Below are 19314 nucleotides of genomic sequence, written 5' to 3' on the forward strand. Positions count from 1 at the left end.
TACACCTCTGTTTCCAGAGGTGTAATATATACACTGAGAGTGTCTGTAATCAGAATTGTGACAATGATAATAACAATAGTATAATAATAATAATAATAATAATAATAATAGTAATGGAGGAACTGGGATCCGGTCTAAAAAGGAATTCAAATGATTGCTACTGTAGGACATCAGGAAACTACAGCATTCCCATGTAATCACACAGTTATAAAAAAAAAAAACATAGGTACACCCCAAAATGCCTACATATGCATCAGAAACATCAAAATTTGACTGTGAAGTGAGGACACTTACATGATGGAATAACAGTATGGAATCATAGAGTGTTTGTGTTTTGTTTATGCCGCTTCACTACTCACCAGTTATGACATAGCTGACATGCCGGTTAACAGCTGAGCTGTCGTTGTCCTTTGTGTTCAGAACAGCCACCACCTCGCCTGGAGGGCCACTCTCCTGGACTGAGCTGAAGTAATGGTTCTCCATGAATATGGGGGGGTTGTCATTGATGTCTGTCACTGCCACTGTCACTGTGCTGGTACTGGAAAAAGACAGTGTCTCTCCCAGGTCTGATGCTACCACTGTGAATATGTAGGACGGATTGGTCTCATGGTCCAGCTCTTTGCATAAGACAATCCAGCCAGTATTACTGTCGATGCTAAATGTCCGCACCAACGCATCAGAGTTTTCCTCTGCCTGGATTAATGTCCCAAGCCTGTATGTCACTTGGCCATTAGCTCCTGAGTCTGGGTCATGAGCTTTGACCTGTATGACTCTGGTTCCAATTGTCATTCCTTCCATAACAGTCGTCACATAAGAGTTGGTCTCAAAAGCTGGTTTATTGTCATTTAGATCTAAAACTTTGACCTCGACATCAACAGACGTCACAGCATCCAACTTACTCTGGTGTCCAGTGGCAGTTATTTTAAAGCTGAATCCTTTCATGACCTCATGATCCAAGGGCTTATCAAGTTTAATCACTCCTGTATTTTTCTCTACTAAAAATACTCCATCTAGATTATTTTCACTACTTTCTCCATTAAGAATGGTAAAGCTAACTGAATGTGGGTTATATCCATGAGGACTCTTGAGGTGAACCCTTCCAATGACGGAACCTACTGGTGTGTTCTCCAGTACGCTAAATGAGTAATGGTGCTGCATGAAGTCAGGGAAGAACGCCTCCGGAGACAGAACATGAATGTAGACAGGGACCAAAGAGTGCCGGACTGGATTTCCTCCATCTACAGCCTTCACAAAAAATGATAATACTGAGTTTCTCAAGTGGCTGAAGCTGCCTTTGGTAACCAGCCAACCACTGTCTGTATCTATGTCCAAAATGTCTGCTACAGGGATCCGTGCCTCACTGTATAGTGAAAATGTTACTTTGGCATTAGTGCCATAGTCAGGATCAAGAGCCTGAATCTGGGTGATGAAGAACCCTTTGGCTACATCAAATTTTAGCGTAGCTCTGTACTCTGTAGCACTAAAGCGGGGTGCGTTATCATTTTCATCTAAGATGGTAAGATGGATTGTGCAATAGGAAACACGACCCCCTGAATCCTGAGCTGCCACTGTGAGAACAATGTCCCTGTTGGAAGGATCTTCACGGTCAAGTTCTTCTATTGTGCTTATCTGACCATTAGCATCAATGCTAAACAGGTCGTTTCCCACATCGTTAACAAATGAAAACGTTATGTGGCCATAAACTCCCGGGTCTGCATCCGTTGCCTTCACCTAGAATTTAAAGAATGACTTTAGAAAACAGAATATTTAAAAGGGATACATATTATGAGAACATAGACGAGAAAATAAACTGTATAGACAGTCATGCATATATACAGATTACAAGCTTAGTGAATCTCAAAAGCACCTACCTGAATTACATTGGTTCCCACAGGAGAATTTTCTCTTAACTCTGCCTCATACATCTTCTGTTCAAACACTGGATCATGCAGGTTGGCCCCAAACACTTTAATGTGAACCTGAGCTGTGCTGGTAAAAACTCCGTCAGACACTGAAACATTGAGGTTGTAAGTAGGCTCCATTCTTTGCTTAAGGTGGTTGGACAACATGATGATTCCTGTTTTTCTTTCCATCACAAAATCCATTCTTTCATTTCCTGACAAAATACTGTACACCAACTTGTCAAAATCTGAACTATCAGCATCTGAAGCCTGAACACAGGTTATAAAGTGTCCCTTTGGTGCTAACTCACTCACATATGCCTCATAGAGAAGCTGGTTGAAAACTGGAGGATTGTCATTCATGTCTTTTAGAAGAACAGTCACTGACACTTCAGTGCTTAGTGATGGAAAACCATTATCAGTGGCCCTGACAATGAAGTCATACTCTGGGACTAGTTCATGGTCCAGGATTCTTGCTGTAAGAATTAATCCACTGCTACTATCAATGTGAAAATAGTCTGTGCTGTTATGCTCTTTTGAGAATATCTGATAGCCAACAACATTGTTCTTCTCAGAGTCCATGTCTGTGGCAATAACTTGAAGGGCTGGAGTTCCGATCATGACAGTTTCAGACAGAACGATCCTGTAGGACATCTCTTTAAAGACAGGTGGGTTGTCATTTATATCTTGGACCAGAACATCTACATCCACGTCTGCATGGGAGCCAGTCAGGTAGTTTGTAGCTCTGATGGTCAGGCGATAATATGGCGTTTCTTCATAGTCCAATGAATTAATTACACTTATAACTCCAGTGTCAAATCCAATACCAAACTGAAAAGACGCATCTCCATCGACAATAGTATAGATTATGTTTTGTCCATCAGGACTGGTTGCATTGATGCTGAGAATGGGTGTGTGAACATCCACATCTTCATTCACAGAAACAGAGTAGAAGGATTTGTCAAAGACAGGCATGGCTTTGTTGACAACAGTGATGGGAAAAGTAATGGTAGATGACAGGGGCGCGTCACCACAGTCTTTGGCATGTATCTCTATTTGGTATTCCACATTGGACAAATCTGACTCAAAAGTCCTTTTGAGGCTAATGATGCCTGTCTGTTGGTCAATCATAAAGTGGCCATGATCATCCTTGAGAAAGTATGTCACCTCTCCATTAGTACCTTTGTCAACATCCACTGCAGAGACTCTGAAAATGGATAAACCTGACTCGGCTTCTACTTGAACAGCTGCATAATATGGAAGTCCAACAAACACCGGGGCGTTATCATTTATGTCTTCTATATGAACTTTAACGAGAACTCTGACCACGTGCTGATGATCGTGCTCCCGTCTTGCTTCCACAATCAGTTCATAGAAGTCCTGTTCTTCTCGGTCAAAGGGTATCCCTGTGGTCTGGATAACACCAGATGTTGGACGAATGGTAAACCTTGTGCCAGCATTCAGGAGAGTGTGCAGCAATGGCTCATTGAGGCGGTTTCCCACAGCACTGACCACAGCCACTACAGAGATATTTGACACATTCTCTTTAATAGACGAGACGTAAACCTTCTGGGAAAAACTTAGACCCGAGTCCAGAGCCTCTTTGACAACTATTGTCACCAAAGCAGTGGTGGAAAATTTTCCATCTGAAACTCTGACATTCAGGCGAAAAAGCTCTTTGGAGAAGTTGCTGTTTTTGACGACAATAATCCCGCTAGAGGATTTGATGGAGAAATTCTCCAACACTCCTTCAGCCAAAGAATATGTAAGATCTGTAGGAATATCAGTATCGGGGTCTATAGCGGATACCTGCAGGACCTCAACTCCAATGTAGGTGGGAAGTAGAAGAACCGTTTCATAAGTACTCTGTTTGAAGAGAGGAGGTGAATCATTTGAGTCCATCACTTGTATGGTCACCTCAGTTGGACTATCTGCTATAAGTTCTGGCTTACCATTGTCCCTTACATTGACATGAAAGTGGAAAGCTGAAAATGTCTCATGATCAAGATTAGCAATGGTTCTAATGGAGCCAGTTACTGAGTCCACAGTGAAGAACATCTTTGCAGTCTCCTCAACAATCTGATAGACCAACAGAGCATTTTGGTTGGAGTCGGCATCAGAAGCTTTGATCACTAGAGGGAGGTTTTCTGAATTCAAGACCACACTGTTGACTGGTGCCAGCTCACAAATGCTGCCGTGATAGTGATGCTGTTGGAACACAGGTGGATTGTCATTCTCATCCAGTATCTGAATCAACAAGCTAGCATTGGATGCCATCCCAGCCATGTTGGTAGCTTGGACTACAAGACTATATGAAGCTATATTTTCATAGTCAAGAGGTTTTTGAGTTGTAATGACTCCACTATATTGATTAATCTGAAAAACTTGTTCTATGTTTCCTTGCTTGATATCAAAAGTGAGGGTCGACTGGCTGACAGCACTGATTGTGGTGACAGAGGTTCCAATAATGGCATTCTCTCTGATCTCAGTCTGATATTCAGGTTGAAGGAATCTTGGACCAGAATTGTCGGAGAGAGTGATGGTAATCCGCACTATTGTGGTAGCAGACAGGGCAGGGGTGCCACTGTCAGTGACTCTGACACTAAGAACATAGTTTCCGATGCTTGATAAGTCCAAATGACGTGCAACACGAAGTATACCAAGAACTGGCTCAATGTTGAATGCATTCCCAGTGTTTCCTGTGGAGAAAAAAACCCCAAATATTATGTTTGCAATGTTTTGAAAATTTACATTTATATGATTTTCAGGAACTACAGTAGCTTACCTGCTTCGATGGAGTAATGCAATTCAGCATTCTTGCCTTTGTCTTTGTCCAGAGCGGTGACCTGAACTACAGCTGACCCCACTGCAGCTGATTCATAAACTAAGCCTTCGTAGAGTGCACTGGTGAAAAAGGGTGCATGATCATTTGTATCTTCCACCTCTATCAGGACACGAGCAAGATTTTTTCTGTATGGGAACTCTTGGTCCTTGACCTGGAGAGTCAAAAGTAAAAGAGAATAAATACCTAGAAGAAATATGTGGTGATTGTTAGCAATCTGTATATTATAGCAACCACAACAGCTTTCATCAGTTAACTTTTGACTTTGGTTTTGATGCCAGTGTTCACAAAACGTCAATGTGTTTTTCTGTAATTGTATGTAAAGGACCAACATGGCGTGGTACATAATTTTCAAATGGACAGAAATAAAATTATAGTGTAGGTTTGTACTCAGCACCCTTTACTCTGATACACCTAAATAAATGTAAGAGCCACCAGGTGCAATTAGAAAGCTGCCTTCTCAGTGAACCAGTTTGTGCTGGAAGAGGCGACCATGTCACAGTAAGACCCTGTGCTCTCTGAGTCAAGCTCTGTCCACAACGTTTGCCTGAGTCCGACAAACTATATGAACCTGAGAGTGAAATTAACAACCATGAGGGAGGTTGCACAGAGTGAAAAATATGATGCTGGCATTATGTATTCAGCTGAGCAGAGCTGTGGGGCTGTCTTGTGAAAATAGCAGAACGATTTCAGGAGCTCCAGTGGAAGAAGCACAAGCAGCAATCTGAGAATTATCATGTGGAACAAACTTACAAATGCATGTGGAACAAACTTACATGTCCAGCTTACAAACAAATGCATGTGGAACAAACTTACATGTCCAGCGTGCAGAATGTGACATAATGCAGCAAAGTCAACCATTTTGAAGTTAAAAAAAGAGCATGTTCACAACAAAGAAAAAGAAACAAGATCAGCAGTCAGTGAACCTAACAGTTATGATTTTGGATTGTTGAAAGAAGCTGGAGGACCCACAGAAAGCCGAAGTCAGGATTTGAACAAAAGACCTTCCTGCTGCAAAGCAACAGGGCTTTTAACTACTGAACTGGGCAGAAATTTCAACACATATACATCTAAATTTATTAAATTTAGTCCTAAAAAATTGCTGTACATTCAATTCCTCTCTATACATTGAAAAGAATCTAATATGTTATGCTTAATTCATTATTTTCAGGCTTCCTGGGTGTTTTGACAGACAGAAATCTTAGATGGTGAAAAGTAATGATGGGAATTTTGGCTCTTGTGGCTCAACTGCCAAAGCTATCTCTTGCAGTTCCCCAAAGAAATGTTAATTTATTATAATCAAATTTTAGCTTAACTTGGAAAATATAAATGTTTTGAATGCTAATAAATTCTTTTGCATTTAGTGTTTTTATGAGAAGTTTTGAACTTGTCAAATTTCAGGTATTTTTCTGTAACAGCAGGGATCTTAAATTTTGTGTAATATTTATCCAAACTTAATTTTTAATTAACACAAAAACAAATGAGCAAAACACTGCTAAGCAATCTATTGAACAGAACCAAAACAAAAACAGATTTTTCTGACAACACAGACAACTTCCAAAAAATACTTTTTGTAACCCAGTGTTTTAAATGACATTTTTTTTTCTAACCACACTGTTTTCTTTAGGATTTGCTGTGATTCAGTTGTTTTAATGGTCGAAGTAATAATAAAGAAACTAAAGGAATAATATTTTAATGAAACAGCCCTCAATGTTTTTAGCAATACAGTCAGTTAATAAAATATTTAAGCTGTAAAATAGTCCTTAAATGGCAAGACCTTAATGAAAAGAGCCAGGATCAGAGGATGGGCTTATTCTTCAGCAAAGTATACGTACAATGACAGTCAAAATGTGCTGGGCACAGGCCTCGTGGTCCAGCCTCTGAGCAGTGGAGACTGTTCCCAGCGTGGGGTGGATGTGGAACAGACGCATGCTTCTAGAGTCTATGGAGCTGTGGAGAGAATAGGTGAGCTGGTGATGCTCGTCACGGTCTGATGCCAGTATCTGGACCACTTCAGTGTTGGGTGGTGTATCCTCCGAGATAATGACCTCGTAGACTTGTTGTGAGAAGACAGGATCGTTATCATTACTGTCTAGAACAGTAATGTAAACCTGGAACATGGAGATATTGGTAAGAGGAAAAGAAATGAGACAATGGAATCACAAACACTACTCAATCTACCTTTCTCAATGATAAAAAATAGTCAATACCCTGATAGTAGAGCAAATAGTAAAGTTAGGTACATGGCAGAGTATTTTAATAGAGAAAAGTACTTTTTAATAGAAATCACCAAACAAGGATTTCCCTCTCTGTGTCCTGAATGCCAGTCTGTGTTTGGTTTTCATCATGCTACTTTAAAGATCCACCAGCAGCACATTAAACAACTAATGTGCTTTAAGGTTTAATGAGCACAAAGTGAGTACTTGAAAGATGGAGGATGAAAGTTTAATTGAGCATCTCACTAAAACACAGCAGAGACGTTTCATGAAGGACCTGGAAAATAGATTCAATAAATACTAAACGTTTCAATTAGACAAACAGAAGGTCATAGCCAGAGGTCACCTGTACATATGTAGTGCTGGTGCCATCTGTGGCCAGCACCGTCAGGTTGTAGAAGGAACGCCGCTCAGCATCCAGAGGCTTTGCGATGATGATGGTGGCTGCTGTCCTCTCCACGTCGAACACACTGTCGCTGTTCCCGCCTGCCCCCGAACAAGAGTTGGAAGAAGAAGGTACGCAGTGAGTCATACAAAGTTTTCCTGAAAATAAATATTTCATAATTAAATGAACATATGTAGTTCAGCAAAATTCACCACAGCATCAAGCATAAAATGTGTCAGGCCGAAATCTGGTTGATCCATAAAGCAGCAGTTTTTCTTATATCGTTGGAGAAATATTTACCAATGATAAAAGAGAAGTTAATGAGATAATAGTCAAGCTTCTGATTTTGAAGATGTCAGTAAATCATTGTCTGACATATTTTCTCTCATTATTGTGGCATTTAACAAACAGACATCATTTGATGATTCTAACTGACCTGAAACAAGAGAAGTTTTGTCTGGTTTAACTTCAGACTGTTTAAGAAAACTGTCAGGAATATTTTCAACATAGAGAAAATCAGCTTTGAGTCATTTTATGAGATGACCTCAGAAACATGAAAAAAGAGAGTGCCAACCAATCAACACCAGTGGTGAGGTGAAAACAGCCGGTGCCTTCCTTCAGCAACAGCCTTGATGACGGGCAAAACAATTATACAAACTAGACAAATACTATTCCAAGATTTACCATGGGCTCTGATGAATTCAGCGTTACTTTTCCAAACATTCCCACCATTATATCAGGTATTTAAGAAATCTAAAGTATAGTCATTAACCATGAGTTGCCTTGTACAGAGAAGACTCTTTAACAGGATCAAACTTTTATCTGCTAAAGAAAACCAGAGCAGATTTAGTCCTTTTGATAATTCACTTTAAGTCGTTACATTTATATTTATGTCCTGTAAGTAATCAATCATCATACATGTATAATTGTTCCATTATTGAGTCTTTGTGGCTATTTTATAAATCACTCTCCAGTTGTATAGTATTGTAAATCTGAGAATAATTATAATTTTCTGATGTACTCCTCTCTTTTTGAATGAAGCTTTGGCATGGAGCTTGATATTACCCTTCAGAGAGAAAGACCTTTAAAGACTTCAGACTGATTATTTCTTTAATGACTCTTACAGATGAATACATAGTGATGCTTCCCATGCATTATAAATTGTTTTAGCAATTAGATATTTAGCCAACTATCTTCTTCTTCACACCCTGCCAACTTATGGTGGTGGAGTGGATTGAGTGTCCCAGTGATCCTACCAGTTGTCAGGGGGTTTCTGCCCCCGTTTGTTGTCCAGGTTCTAGGTGAGGCATCAGACAAAGTGCGACCTAAAAGGTGTTTGATTATGTCCCTTGAGGAGTTTTGTGGGGTTCTTCTGGCTCCTTGATATGCACCGTTGGTTTCTTGTCTGACTGGTGTCAAAGCTTGGCCCGCAGTACCAGAAGCAAGTCAGACATGTTTCCCAGAAGAGTTGATTTCCACCAAGGTTGCCCTTTGTTACCAATTTTGTTAATAACCTTTATGTGCAGAATTTCCAGTCGCAGCCAAGCTGTTAAGAGGATCTGTTCATGGCCAGGATAAAAATCAGCACCTCCAAATTCAGGACCATAATCTGGAGCTGTTAAAGACTACAGGGCCTCTCAGGGTCAGGGTCAAGGGTCTGCCCCAAGAGGAGTTCAAGGGTCTCAGAGGTTGTGTTCACCAATGACAGTGTGTCGTGGTAAAGACAGAGCAGAGCCAAATGGCAAAGGCCTTGATTCACTGGTCAGTCTACGTTCCTACCCTCAGTTACGGTTAAGAGCTCTGGGTTGTGACCATAAGAGATTGTAGATACAAGAGGCTGAAATCAGCTACTTTTGCAGGGAATCTTGACTTTCCAGGTGCCTCTGGCATCTGGTTAAGATGCCACCTGGACACTCTCCTGATGAGGTGTTCAGGAAACATTCCACCAGAAGGTCACGCAGAGGAAAACCCAGGGGACACTGGAGAGACTGTAATTCTCAGCTGGTCTGGAAACGCAGTGGGATTCCTCTGGAGCAGCTGGTCCATGTGGCTGGGGACGAGGAAGTCTGGGCTTCTTTGCTTAGCCTCTTGAACCCCAAACTGGACCCTGGATTAAGTGCAAGATAATGCATGGATTTTTCTCTCCACTCCTAATTCAGATTTCATTTCATATTGAATTTTCTTTAAACCAACGCATTATGTTGAGGTATACATACGGTTGAACTAAGAAGCTGACGTAGGTAATGACCTACTGTAGTATCCATTTTTAGGAACATCCTCATTTTGACAAACTGTGCCATTAGTTTGATAATCAAATCTGCAGGTAATGTACCATTTGAGTGTGCTTGTGAAAATATATCTGAATACTATTACATCTATATATCACAGACACTTGCATTCTATGAAAAATCTTTTGTTGCTGCTCATGAAGGATCAGCAACTGGAGGTTGAATGAGGTAATAGAGACTTGTAGCCATGGAAGCAGATAAAGAGAGTAATGGAAAACTTCTGATGAAAACAAAACAAATTAAACCACTCAGCCAGAGCTTTGTTGTTGATTTTGTACCAAAAAAAAAGCAGTGGGGTGAAATAAAAAGATTGTGGGTATGACCAAGTAAAAATGTTTTTGAAAAGGCAACAAAATGGAGGGATTTCTTCTGATAGCAGTGTGCCAGAATGAAAAGTGTAAATAAAATACCTTCTGAGGAACAGTTCTTGAAACAAGCGCTCTGCAAGATATAGAACATCTCCCGAAAAGGCCTGGCACCTTCCAGGCATGAAGTATCAAAGGCAGAAAAGAAAGAGAAAGCATAAGACAGGAAGAAAATAAATGTTTGAAGAAAACAGAAAAAAGAGGACAGAGACAGCATTAGTTATTTCATAGCAAATATGCTTAACACCCACTGATGTAGAGCTGTGGATTCTTCAGTTGTGAACCAGTACTATTAACAGCTAAACAGATTCACAGCATGGTGCCATCACCACATGCATGAGCTGGTACAATGCTCCTGGGCTTAGGGACGGAGCGGTCCCTGTGGCCCATTTCAAATTTAAGATGTGTTCATGTTTTTGAATTTGGCTGTTGCTTTTGTCTGAAGTGACAAACCAATGGAGATAAAACAATTCAAGTAACATCAAAGCTAATAATCTACCGAGTAGGAAAACCACTGAGGTGAGAGTATAGAAACAAAGTGCAGTGGAAAGTTCAGAAAGAGATTCAGTAGCAAAGGAGAGGAAACTAGAGGGTCAGTGCCGGGTCAGGAGATGCTTACTGAGGAACTGGGTCTTCAGAAGTTTCTTGGAGACATGCTGGGATCTCCCTATTCTGTTAGCACTGATTAGGTCATTCCACTGTTGATGAGCAATAAATGAAGAGTCTGGATAGTTTGAAGCATGTAGGCACTGCTGTCCAACAATCCCTTGATGACGAGTGGCAGAGAAGTGGCATAAAGCTTTGCGATCTAATTGGGAGCAGTACAAACTTTGTTTGTATTGCTTTGTCCTTTGAAAAATAATGCAACTTTTAAACAGCACTGCAAGTAGGATTTCTACCAGGATGTCTTGCTAGTCCAACAAGGGTTATTGAAATTCTGGAGGGAAATCAATGTTTAGTATATGATCATTTATGAAAATAAATTTAATTAGTAATGACATTTTCTTACTCTTTACTTTAGGTTTGCTGAAACAGAAGACACACTTGAAATCTTGTCACTGTGATAATCAGTAAATCGTTCAATCAATTTTTAAAAATGATTTGTGACTTCTTTGTGTCTATATTGTCTCTGTACACAAATAACTCTTTATAACTTCCTGTTATAAAGTGTTAACAATGAACAAAACTAAAGCATTTAAAGATTTGTTATTTTAAAAAAAAGGTAAAATAGAAGCACATAATTTATGTTTGATGTTCAGTCTTCCAAAGGTTGACAAATTTACTTTAGCCAGAAAATTTTGTCTAGCACTTGGAAAAAAAGTGTCATTTTTATAAGCCAGACTGGCAGATATGGTTATGTCTGTTCACCTCCATGGGAACTTTACCTGTGATATCAAACCAAACTGGAACTGGGTTCTGTTGCAGAGACACCACACCCACAATCTCAGCCACCTTGTCATTCTCTGTGATGGTAAAATTATAGAACGGCTCATCAAAGAGCAATGGGGGAGTTGAAGGAGGTGGTCTTCGAATCCACTCAATATGCAGACGAGCCGTTGAAGACTTCTGGGGACGGCCATTGTCTGATGCTTTAATCTGGAAAAGCACAAAATGGCTGCAATTAGGGACTGTTAAAACTAATAGTTACTAAAAAGTTTAGAATCAGCTTTTAGTGATTATACTAGTTTAATGAACACATTTTTCTGTATCACAATGTGTACAATGACTAATTTATTCATTTACTCAAAAATCAGGCAGCTTCTATAACGGCTGATTTTTTGGAACATAAAATCCACTAATTCCCAGAGTAACAAAACTTTGCAAAACTAAGCTTTACCGCTTAGTTATGTTTTAAATTGTCTTTCCAGTCATATTTAAGAGCCACTTTTATATCAATTCACTTAAATTACAGAAAGTCAAGGCAGCATGTCTGAAAGTAGAATACTCATTTGTCTACTGCCAAAAATAAGTAGGAATAAAACATAGGACCCGTCCAAGCAACCGAGTTAGAATAACTGAATGAAACAAGAGGTAAAAATGAACTCATACAGTCAAGATGTCGTAGCTTCCTGCAGCGAAGGCCTTGCGAGATGACACCACAGCTGTTTTGGGGTCTATGAAAAATTTTCCATCCTCATTGCCATCCACAAGGCTGTATGAGAGGTCACTGTTGGGCCCGTCGTCCTGGTCATAGGCAAACACCCGGTAGATGGGCTCAGCCTTCTTTCTTCGTTCTCTTTCTGGAAGTCTGACTTGGTAGACCTTATCGTGAAAAGTTGGTCGGTTGTCATTTTCATCCAGGACTGAAACCATAACCCACAGTGTGCTGCTCTTGGGACTTGGACTGCTGTCTGAAATCAGCACCTGGAGGAGCAGAAAGTTACTCAAATTCATCATCCACACAGCAGAGCCACTAAAAACTAGAGTCCATAGAGACGCAAGAGAAACAGTATTTTACTGTTTTCATCACAGGTTTTATAGGTCTCGCTGATGATAGCATGTTAGTCTCTCAAATTTTTAACTCGGTAACATTAGAAACAGACAGCTGGGCTGCACAGACCATCCTACTCTTCATTTCCTGATTTCAAAATAAAGGTTGATCCGGTGGTAAAACTGGCCTAACAAATATATAGGTCTTAGTATTTTATCAATCTGCTGTATATGAGGAACATATAGAGAACCAGAGTTCTGGTATTACTTAACTGAAATAAGAAATGTCCGAATGGAATATCAAAATGATTAATCCTACGTCTCAGTGATCACCTCTGGCTTCAAGAACAAAACATAAGGTGCTGGATGGAATTTTGATACGAATGAGGAAAGATGTCCTCACCTCTAGAGCGTGCTCCTGTTGTTGTTCACGATCCAGTTTTCGAGAGGTTGTAGTGATCAGTCCTGAGGAAGAAAACAGAAGCAATTATTAAATTCAAGGATCCTTCATAGTGTTTAAGGTTGATTGCTGTGCAGTCAGAACTATCAGACGTTTTTATTAGTTGCTTTGATCAAGAAAGTGAATAAATCCCAGAAGTAAATTTTTTCCACATTTATAAATCAATTCAGTCCAATTCCAAGTGCAAGTTGTTTAAGAGGAGAAGCTGAATGAGCGTGGCTGGGATGTTTGGCTAGCTGCAGGTCACTCGGCCTGACCGGGCCATCAGATGAAACGTTCGGATGCTAGGCACTTAGAGGCTGATGTATTCTCCTCCACCAGCTTCAACAGAGCCCTGGTTGACCTGCCTGGGACAGGATGGTCAGGCTCAGGAGGTTTGAACCCTTTGAACAGAGCGCTGCTTCACAGTGGAGAGGTAAGCTCGATGGCGACAACTAAGGGAACAAACTGTGTGCAGGATCCGTGGAGTCCTTCATGATTGATTTTCAAGATTTAGTAAGTGTAACGTCTGGTACAGAGAACCCAACCAGGCACGTTTTAATAGATTTATTAAAAACCTGGCTGAGTCACACACTGGTCATACAAATGTCTGGGAATAATTCTTGGATGATGAATCAGCTGCTCAACGTCTCACTGTATGAACTACAGAGTCTTCACAGAAAAGTTTCAGAAAGATTTCTACGCACAATTCGTCCGATGATAAATCTTCTCTGATGGGTGGAGACATGGTAAGAGGGACAAATAGTGAGGTGATGAGGCATGAGGCTTTTCTGTGGTCTGTGTACAGAAAGCAGAGCTAAATGTAGAATCCAGCAGCAGAACGAAGCAAGGTCATAACTGGAAGATTATAAAATGGTAGGAATTAATTTTGAACATCTACACACAGACCTGGAGTGTCTGTGTCTGGAAGGAGCTTAAATAGACCAGAACACAGGCACTATGAACAACCTGATAACTACTTGATGTAAGCACAGAAATGTATTCATTCATGTCTTTAAAACCAAACATTTAATCTGAGGAAAAAACCAGGCTGAAAAAACCCAAAGATGTGTTTCAACTGTCGGAAAACTTTACAGTATCCCAGGCAGGTTTCCTTTGTGCTTGTTGCAGCCAAGCTGATTCACTTGTACAGATGACTGCATATGAATGAATGACTGAGGCTGACTGCTGAGTCGACAAACAATAACTAATATTCACTCTAACTGATTTACAAGCTTTGGAGAACTGATATATCTTGGCAAAGGATCAATTTTAATTCTTCTTTCACATGACTTTGGCCTAAAACCCAATTCCATGGCAACACCCTTCCTTAGTAACCAACTAGACAAGACCAACAAGCATCCTCTTGTGCTGCCAGACAAGTAGAGACTTTGTCTTTGCATCAATTATGTTTAATCCACCAATGAGACACTTTAACAAATGGTAAATAGATTAAACCTGGATGCCACTTTTCAAGTCATACCTACCACTCAAAGCCCTTTTCAGCTCCAGCCAGCCACTCTCACAGACTCAACTTACAAGACCGAGAAACAGAAATTGACTCACCACTCCGAGAGTTGATAGTGAAGAAGTTTTGTGGGTTTCCACTGACAATCCGATAGCTTAGCCAATCAGCAGTAGAAGGCGGGGAGACATCAGGATCCTGAGCATGGATTTGAATTACAGAAACATCTCTGGGAGAATTCTCTGGTACGGAGCAGCGAAGCAAAGGTTCGGAGGTCAGTGGGGCGTTGTCATTGACATCGTCCACTTCAATGAACACCTCAGTTGTGCTGAACTGGGGGACAACGCCACGGTCACTGGCATAAACCGTCAGCCAGTAAGAGTCCTTGGTTTCCCGATCCAATGTGTCTGTGGTGTAGATCACTCCTGAGGTAGAGGACACAGTAAACAGTTTGTGCAATCAAAAAAAATCCACCCAACTTCAAATATTAAATAAGCACTCCATGCAACATATCCAATTAACTTCCAAAACAGATATAACATGACTCTTTGGAGAACATTCCATTTAGTATCTCGACACAATATCATACGGAAATAAAGACTTGAGCCGGAACTTTGAAGGTCGTAGCGCTGAATGGTCTTGAAAATGGATAATAATGCTAAGCATAGTGCCATTGTTATCTTAAGCACACTGGCTCTGTGCTTAAGATCAACAAACTAAATGTTTGTAAATGTGTCACAAAGGGCTGTTTCACAAAACCAGGAGAGTGGATTAAGAAAAATCAAGTTTCTTCCCGACTTACTCTTGTTACAAATAGCATACCTCAAACATGCCTTCCTCAAGAAAAATGTGTTTAAACAGTTTGCATTTATTTTACTGAAAAGACAGTACATCGGGTCAGATTGCACAGTGTGATCTAAATATCATGGTTGTTACAAGATTATCTTTCAAACCTCATGCTGAAAGGATAAAAAAACATCTAAGTTTAACCATGCAAACTTTAGGAATGCCAGATACTGTGTCTAATTTAACTGAAAAAAATGCTGCTTTTTTCTCTGCTAACAAACTGGATAATTAAACTGGATAATTCATTGACCATAAAAGAAAACTCACCCGTTTCCTCATCGATGGCAAATCTTCCAAGCCCACTCCCATCCCGAATGGAATAGTGGATCTCTCCATCTCTACCAACGTCATCATCTTGAGCGCTAACTTGGAGTAAGGTAGTTCCGATTGGGGCATTCTCTTCAATTCTTCCAGTCAAGGCAAAGTGTGAAAAGTAAGGAGCATAGAGGTTTTCATTCACATCGATTACTTCCAACTCCACAAAGGTGACGGACAGAAGAGACACAGGTTTTCCCTTGTCTTTGGCTTTCACTGTGAGGTTGTAGAACTGCTGCACCTCATAGTCCAGTTCCTTCGTCAGTCGAATGGCTCCACTGTTGCGATCTAATTCAAACCATCCATTGTGGTCGTTGACCAGAGAGTACCTCACCTGGCCTCCCAACCCCACATCTGGGTCCTGGGTTTCAATCCAGGCTATAACAGTTCCTACAGGAAGGTCCTCAAGAGCTCTGGCTTTGTAAACACTGGGGATGAATAGTGGAGGACAGTCATTCACGTCCTCTAAAATAACTTTCAAAATGGTGACTGAAAACTTGTGTCTCCCTTTGGATGCACTGTCTCGAGCTTTAATCTTTAAGTTATAGGTTGGAACCAACTCTCGGTCCAGTTGGCCAGTGACATAAACTATCCCGTTAGTGGAGTTAATGCCAAACTGTGTGGTGCTTGTCAAGAGAGAGTAAACTATCTCACCATTGAGTCCCAGGTCTTTGTCAGTGGCCTCGACCTGGATAATAATTGTGCCTATTGCAGTGTTTTCAGGAATTACTATTCTATATCCTTCTTGTAAAAACTGAGGGGCATTATCGTTTGCATCCACAATGTGAACAGTAAGCAAACGCCAAGTTGCTTTCTGTGGGAGACCAAGGTCAAAAATGGTCAGGTTGAGGATATAGTGATCTCTTTTTTCTCTGTCCATAGGTAGAAAAACACTTATTAGACCAGTCTGCAAGCCAATGTTAAAACAACTGTCAGTGTTTCCATCTGAGATAGAGAACAGAATCTGACCATTGAAACCTGTATCACCATCATATGCATTCACCTGGAAAACACTGGAGCCAACCTTTAAGTCTTCCTGCACAGCGATATCTGTGGGAAAAGCTTTGTCAAACTGGGGTGTTTGTCGATTTACAGAAAACAGGTCAATAAAACCTTCCTCAGTTTTAGTTTTGGTGCTAGCTTTGGACTTTTTAAGTAACTTTTCAGCTAACCTTTGTGCTACATTGGTTTCTTTACATGTAAAATGCTTGTAAAGAGATTTTCCATGTACAACTGAAATGTTGACAAACATGGGATCTGAAAAGTTTTCACCGTCTGTGGAAGTTATTTTCAAACTGAAGACGCTATGTTTAGGGCTCAGTGTTGAAAGGGAATTACGCAGTGCAAGAACTCCTGAATCAGGGTTGAGGTCAAAGAGCCCCAGCTCATTTCCTGAAATGATCTTGTATTTTACTAACTCTAACTCATCTATGTCAATTGCAGACATTGTGGTAATTACTTCATTTACTGGGAAATCTACAGAAATCACACCCTTGCATGCCACCTTCTCAAACAATGGCTTATTGTCGTTTACATTCTGTAAGTGGATTGTAACATTGACTTCACTCTCTCGCCTGTAGGGTGAACCCCAGTCAGAGGCTCTAACAACGAACACAAATACCTCTGGTGAGGCTTCAAAATCTAGATCTGTGTTACTGCTTATGACGCCAGAAAATTGGTTGATTTTGAAGGGTAATTGCTGAAGGCAGTGAATACTGTATGTAATGTATCCATTTTCACCTTTATCTTCATCGACTGCAGAAACTGTTAATACGTTGGTCCCAGCTGGTACACTTTCGTTTACAAAAACCTCATAGAAGGACTGGGAAAATTCAGGCGTGTTATCATTGGCATCTTCAATGGTGACCTGTACTTTAGCTCTGAGATTACTGTCTACCTCCAACACCTCAAGACTAAAGATATCCTTGGATACGTGGGTCAACCAGCGAGAAGTAGAAATCACGCCTGTTAAGGTATTAATTTTAAAAAAAGTTGAATCTGCAGAGGGCGTCAGAATATATTCTGCATCATCAGGTTCCGGTTTGATCTTAAAAAAACCCACAATTGTGCCTGGTGGTGAAACTTCATTGAGACCAACAACATAAAACTCTTGCTCAAAATTAGCTTCTGTTGTCTGCTGGTTTGAAAACATTAAGTGGAGAAGCTGTGGAGCAGAGAACTGGGGAGGACTTCCTCTGTCTTTAGCCTGCAGGGTTAAGTTACAGCCATATGGGAAAGTTTCCCAGTTTATTATTTCAGTGGATTTAATTGCAAATTCCTCTTCTTCGCGTCTTTCCATATAAAACTGTCCTGAGGGGTCACCATCCACAATAACAACAGAATCAATTTCCCCGTTTAAGCCTTCATCAAAGTCTTCAACACTAACAAGAGCATACAGACTGTTCTCCAGCCTGGAGGAGGTGTGGGTGACTACAGTCAGAACTGGAGCATGCTCATTCACACGCTCTAAGTGGACAAAAAGTTTGGCTGTGCTGCTAACTCCGTTATTTCCATATAGCTTCATCCCACGGTCCACCGCCATAATTTCTAAGTCGTACCGGTCCTGCTCATCAACATTGAGCTTTCCACTGAGATAAACCACTCCGCTGGTTGGGTGCACTGCAAACAGTTCCATTTTGTCCTTGAAAAAAAAGTAAAATTCTCCATTGGAGCCAATATCTGCATCTGTGGCAGTAACTTGCGCTATGCTAGTCCTGAGAGGAGTGCTCTCTGCTATGGTCACAGAGTATGTGGTGGGTGAAAACAGGGGCCGGAGGTCATTCATATCCAACACTTGAATGCTGACTTTAGTCCAGGCCTCAAGAAGAGACTCTCCCTTGACATAGGCTTTCACTGTCAATACATAATTATCTTGAATCTCCCGGTTCAAGATGGCTGCATTGCCCCCTTTGGTCCTTATGCGCAAAAAGCAGAAGTCCCCCAGCACGTAGTCTTCTGCCTTGAAAAGCCCTTCGTCGTCTCCTGAGGTAATTCTGTAGCGAATTTCCCAGGACCTTTTGGTAAGGTGAATGCCCATTTTAATTTTACTGTTGGCATAGGTGCGTGCTGCTGAGTTTTCATAAACTGTTGCATGGTAGACAGAATGGGTGAAGCTGAAACTGGGCACATCCTGAGTTTCATGGGAGTTCTGGTTGTAGCCGGCCGATGGCTTGGATATCAGTAATAAGAGTTGGAGAGTCAGGCTCAGGAGAGGAACTTGCATGCCTGCCCATTGACCCATATTCAAATCTATCCCATCATACTGCCATCCTGAAAGAGAAAAAAAAAGAAACAATGACAAGAGTTAGACACGGAAAGTTGGAACCAACTAGTAGGGCTAATCGTATATATATATATATATATATATATATATATATATATATATATATATATATATATATATATATATATATATATGTAGAAATGATCTAAATTTAGCCTATGATAGAGATCTGTAGTCTGCCAGCTAAACATGGTGACCCATCCAGGGTTGATCAGTCCCCAGCTTCTGTCCAGATGGCTATAGCTAACACTGGCTCCACAGTACTCCTCTTAGAGGTCACAGTCATCTTGAGGCCCTCTCTGCTGCTTGAGTGGTACTCTCCTTCTGCGTTCCCCCTTGACTCTAACACTACTCTCTCTACTCAAGGCTCTGACCAAAGACTGAGCCACCAAACCTCTGCAACCAACCTCAACTGGGAAGCACCTCGCTCTCCAACCTGCCCACTTAACGGTCACTGACTGCATACCTGGAGACCTTTTCCTTAAAGGCTTCTTCCAAGCTATCTCCCCACAGGATTTTCAGCTCCAGCAGCATGGCTG

General features: G+C 40.8%; 1 protein-coding gene across 4 annotated transcripts in view; it reads right to left on the reverse strand.

Moving 5' to 3' along the window:
- fat3a (FAT atypical cadherin 3a) overlaps positions 1-19314 on the reverse strand; it is a 58812-nt gene that overhangs the window by 28739 nt on the left and 10759 nt on the right. For 3 of the 4 annotated variants that reach the window (XM_055045744.1, XM_055045743.1, XM_055045742.1), the window contains exons 2-11: positions 15445-18762; positions 14433-14756; positions 12831-12892; positions 12047-12361; positions 11383-11593; positions 7306-7445; positions 6579-6854; positions 4687-4897; positions 1872-4600; positions 360-1731 (exon numbers count right to left, since the gene is read on the reverse strand). In XM_055045744.1, coding sequence (XP_054901719.1) covers positions 360-1731; positions 1872-4600; positions 4687-4897; positions 6579-6854; positions 7306-7445; positions 11383-11593; positions 12047-12361; positions 12831-12892; positions 14433-14756; positions 15445-18733 — 8929 coding nt within the window. In that variant the 5' untranslated portion in view covers positions 18734-18762. Of the gene's footprint in view, positions 1-359; positions 1732-1871; positions 4601-4686; positions 4898-6578; positions 6855-7305; positions 7446-10042; positions 10112-11382; positions 11594-12046; positions 12362-12830; positions 12893-14432; positions 14757-15444; positions 18763-19314 lie in introns of all 4 variants that reach the window. The other variant, XM_055045741.1, reaches the window with a different exon arrangement.

Source organism: Poeciliopsis prolifica, unplaced genomic scaffold, assembly GCF_027474105.1.
Source record: "Poeciliopsis prolifica strain line A6 unplaced genomic scaffold, Auburn_PproV2 SCAFFOLD022, whole genome shotgun sequence".
Classification (NCBI taxonomy): Eukaryota; Metazoa; Chordata; class Actinopteri; order Cyprinodontiformes; family Poeciliidae; genus Poeciliopsis; species Poeciliopsis prolifica.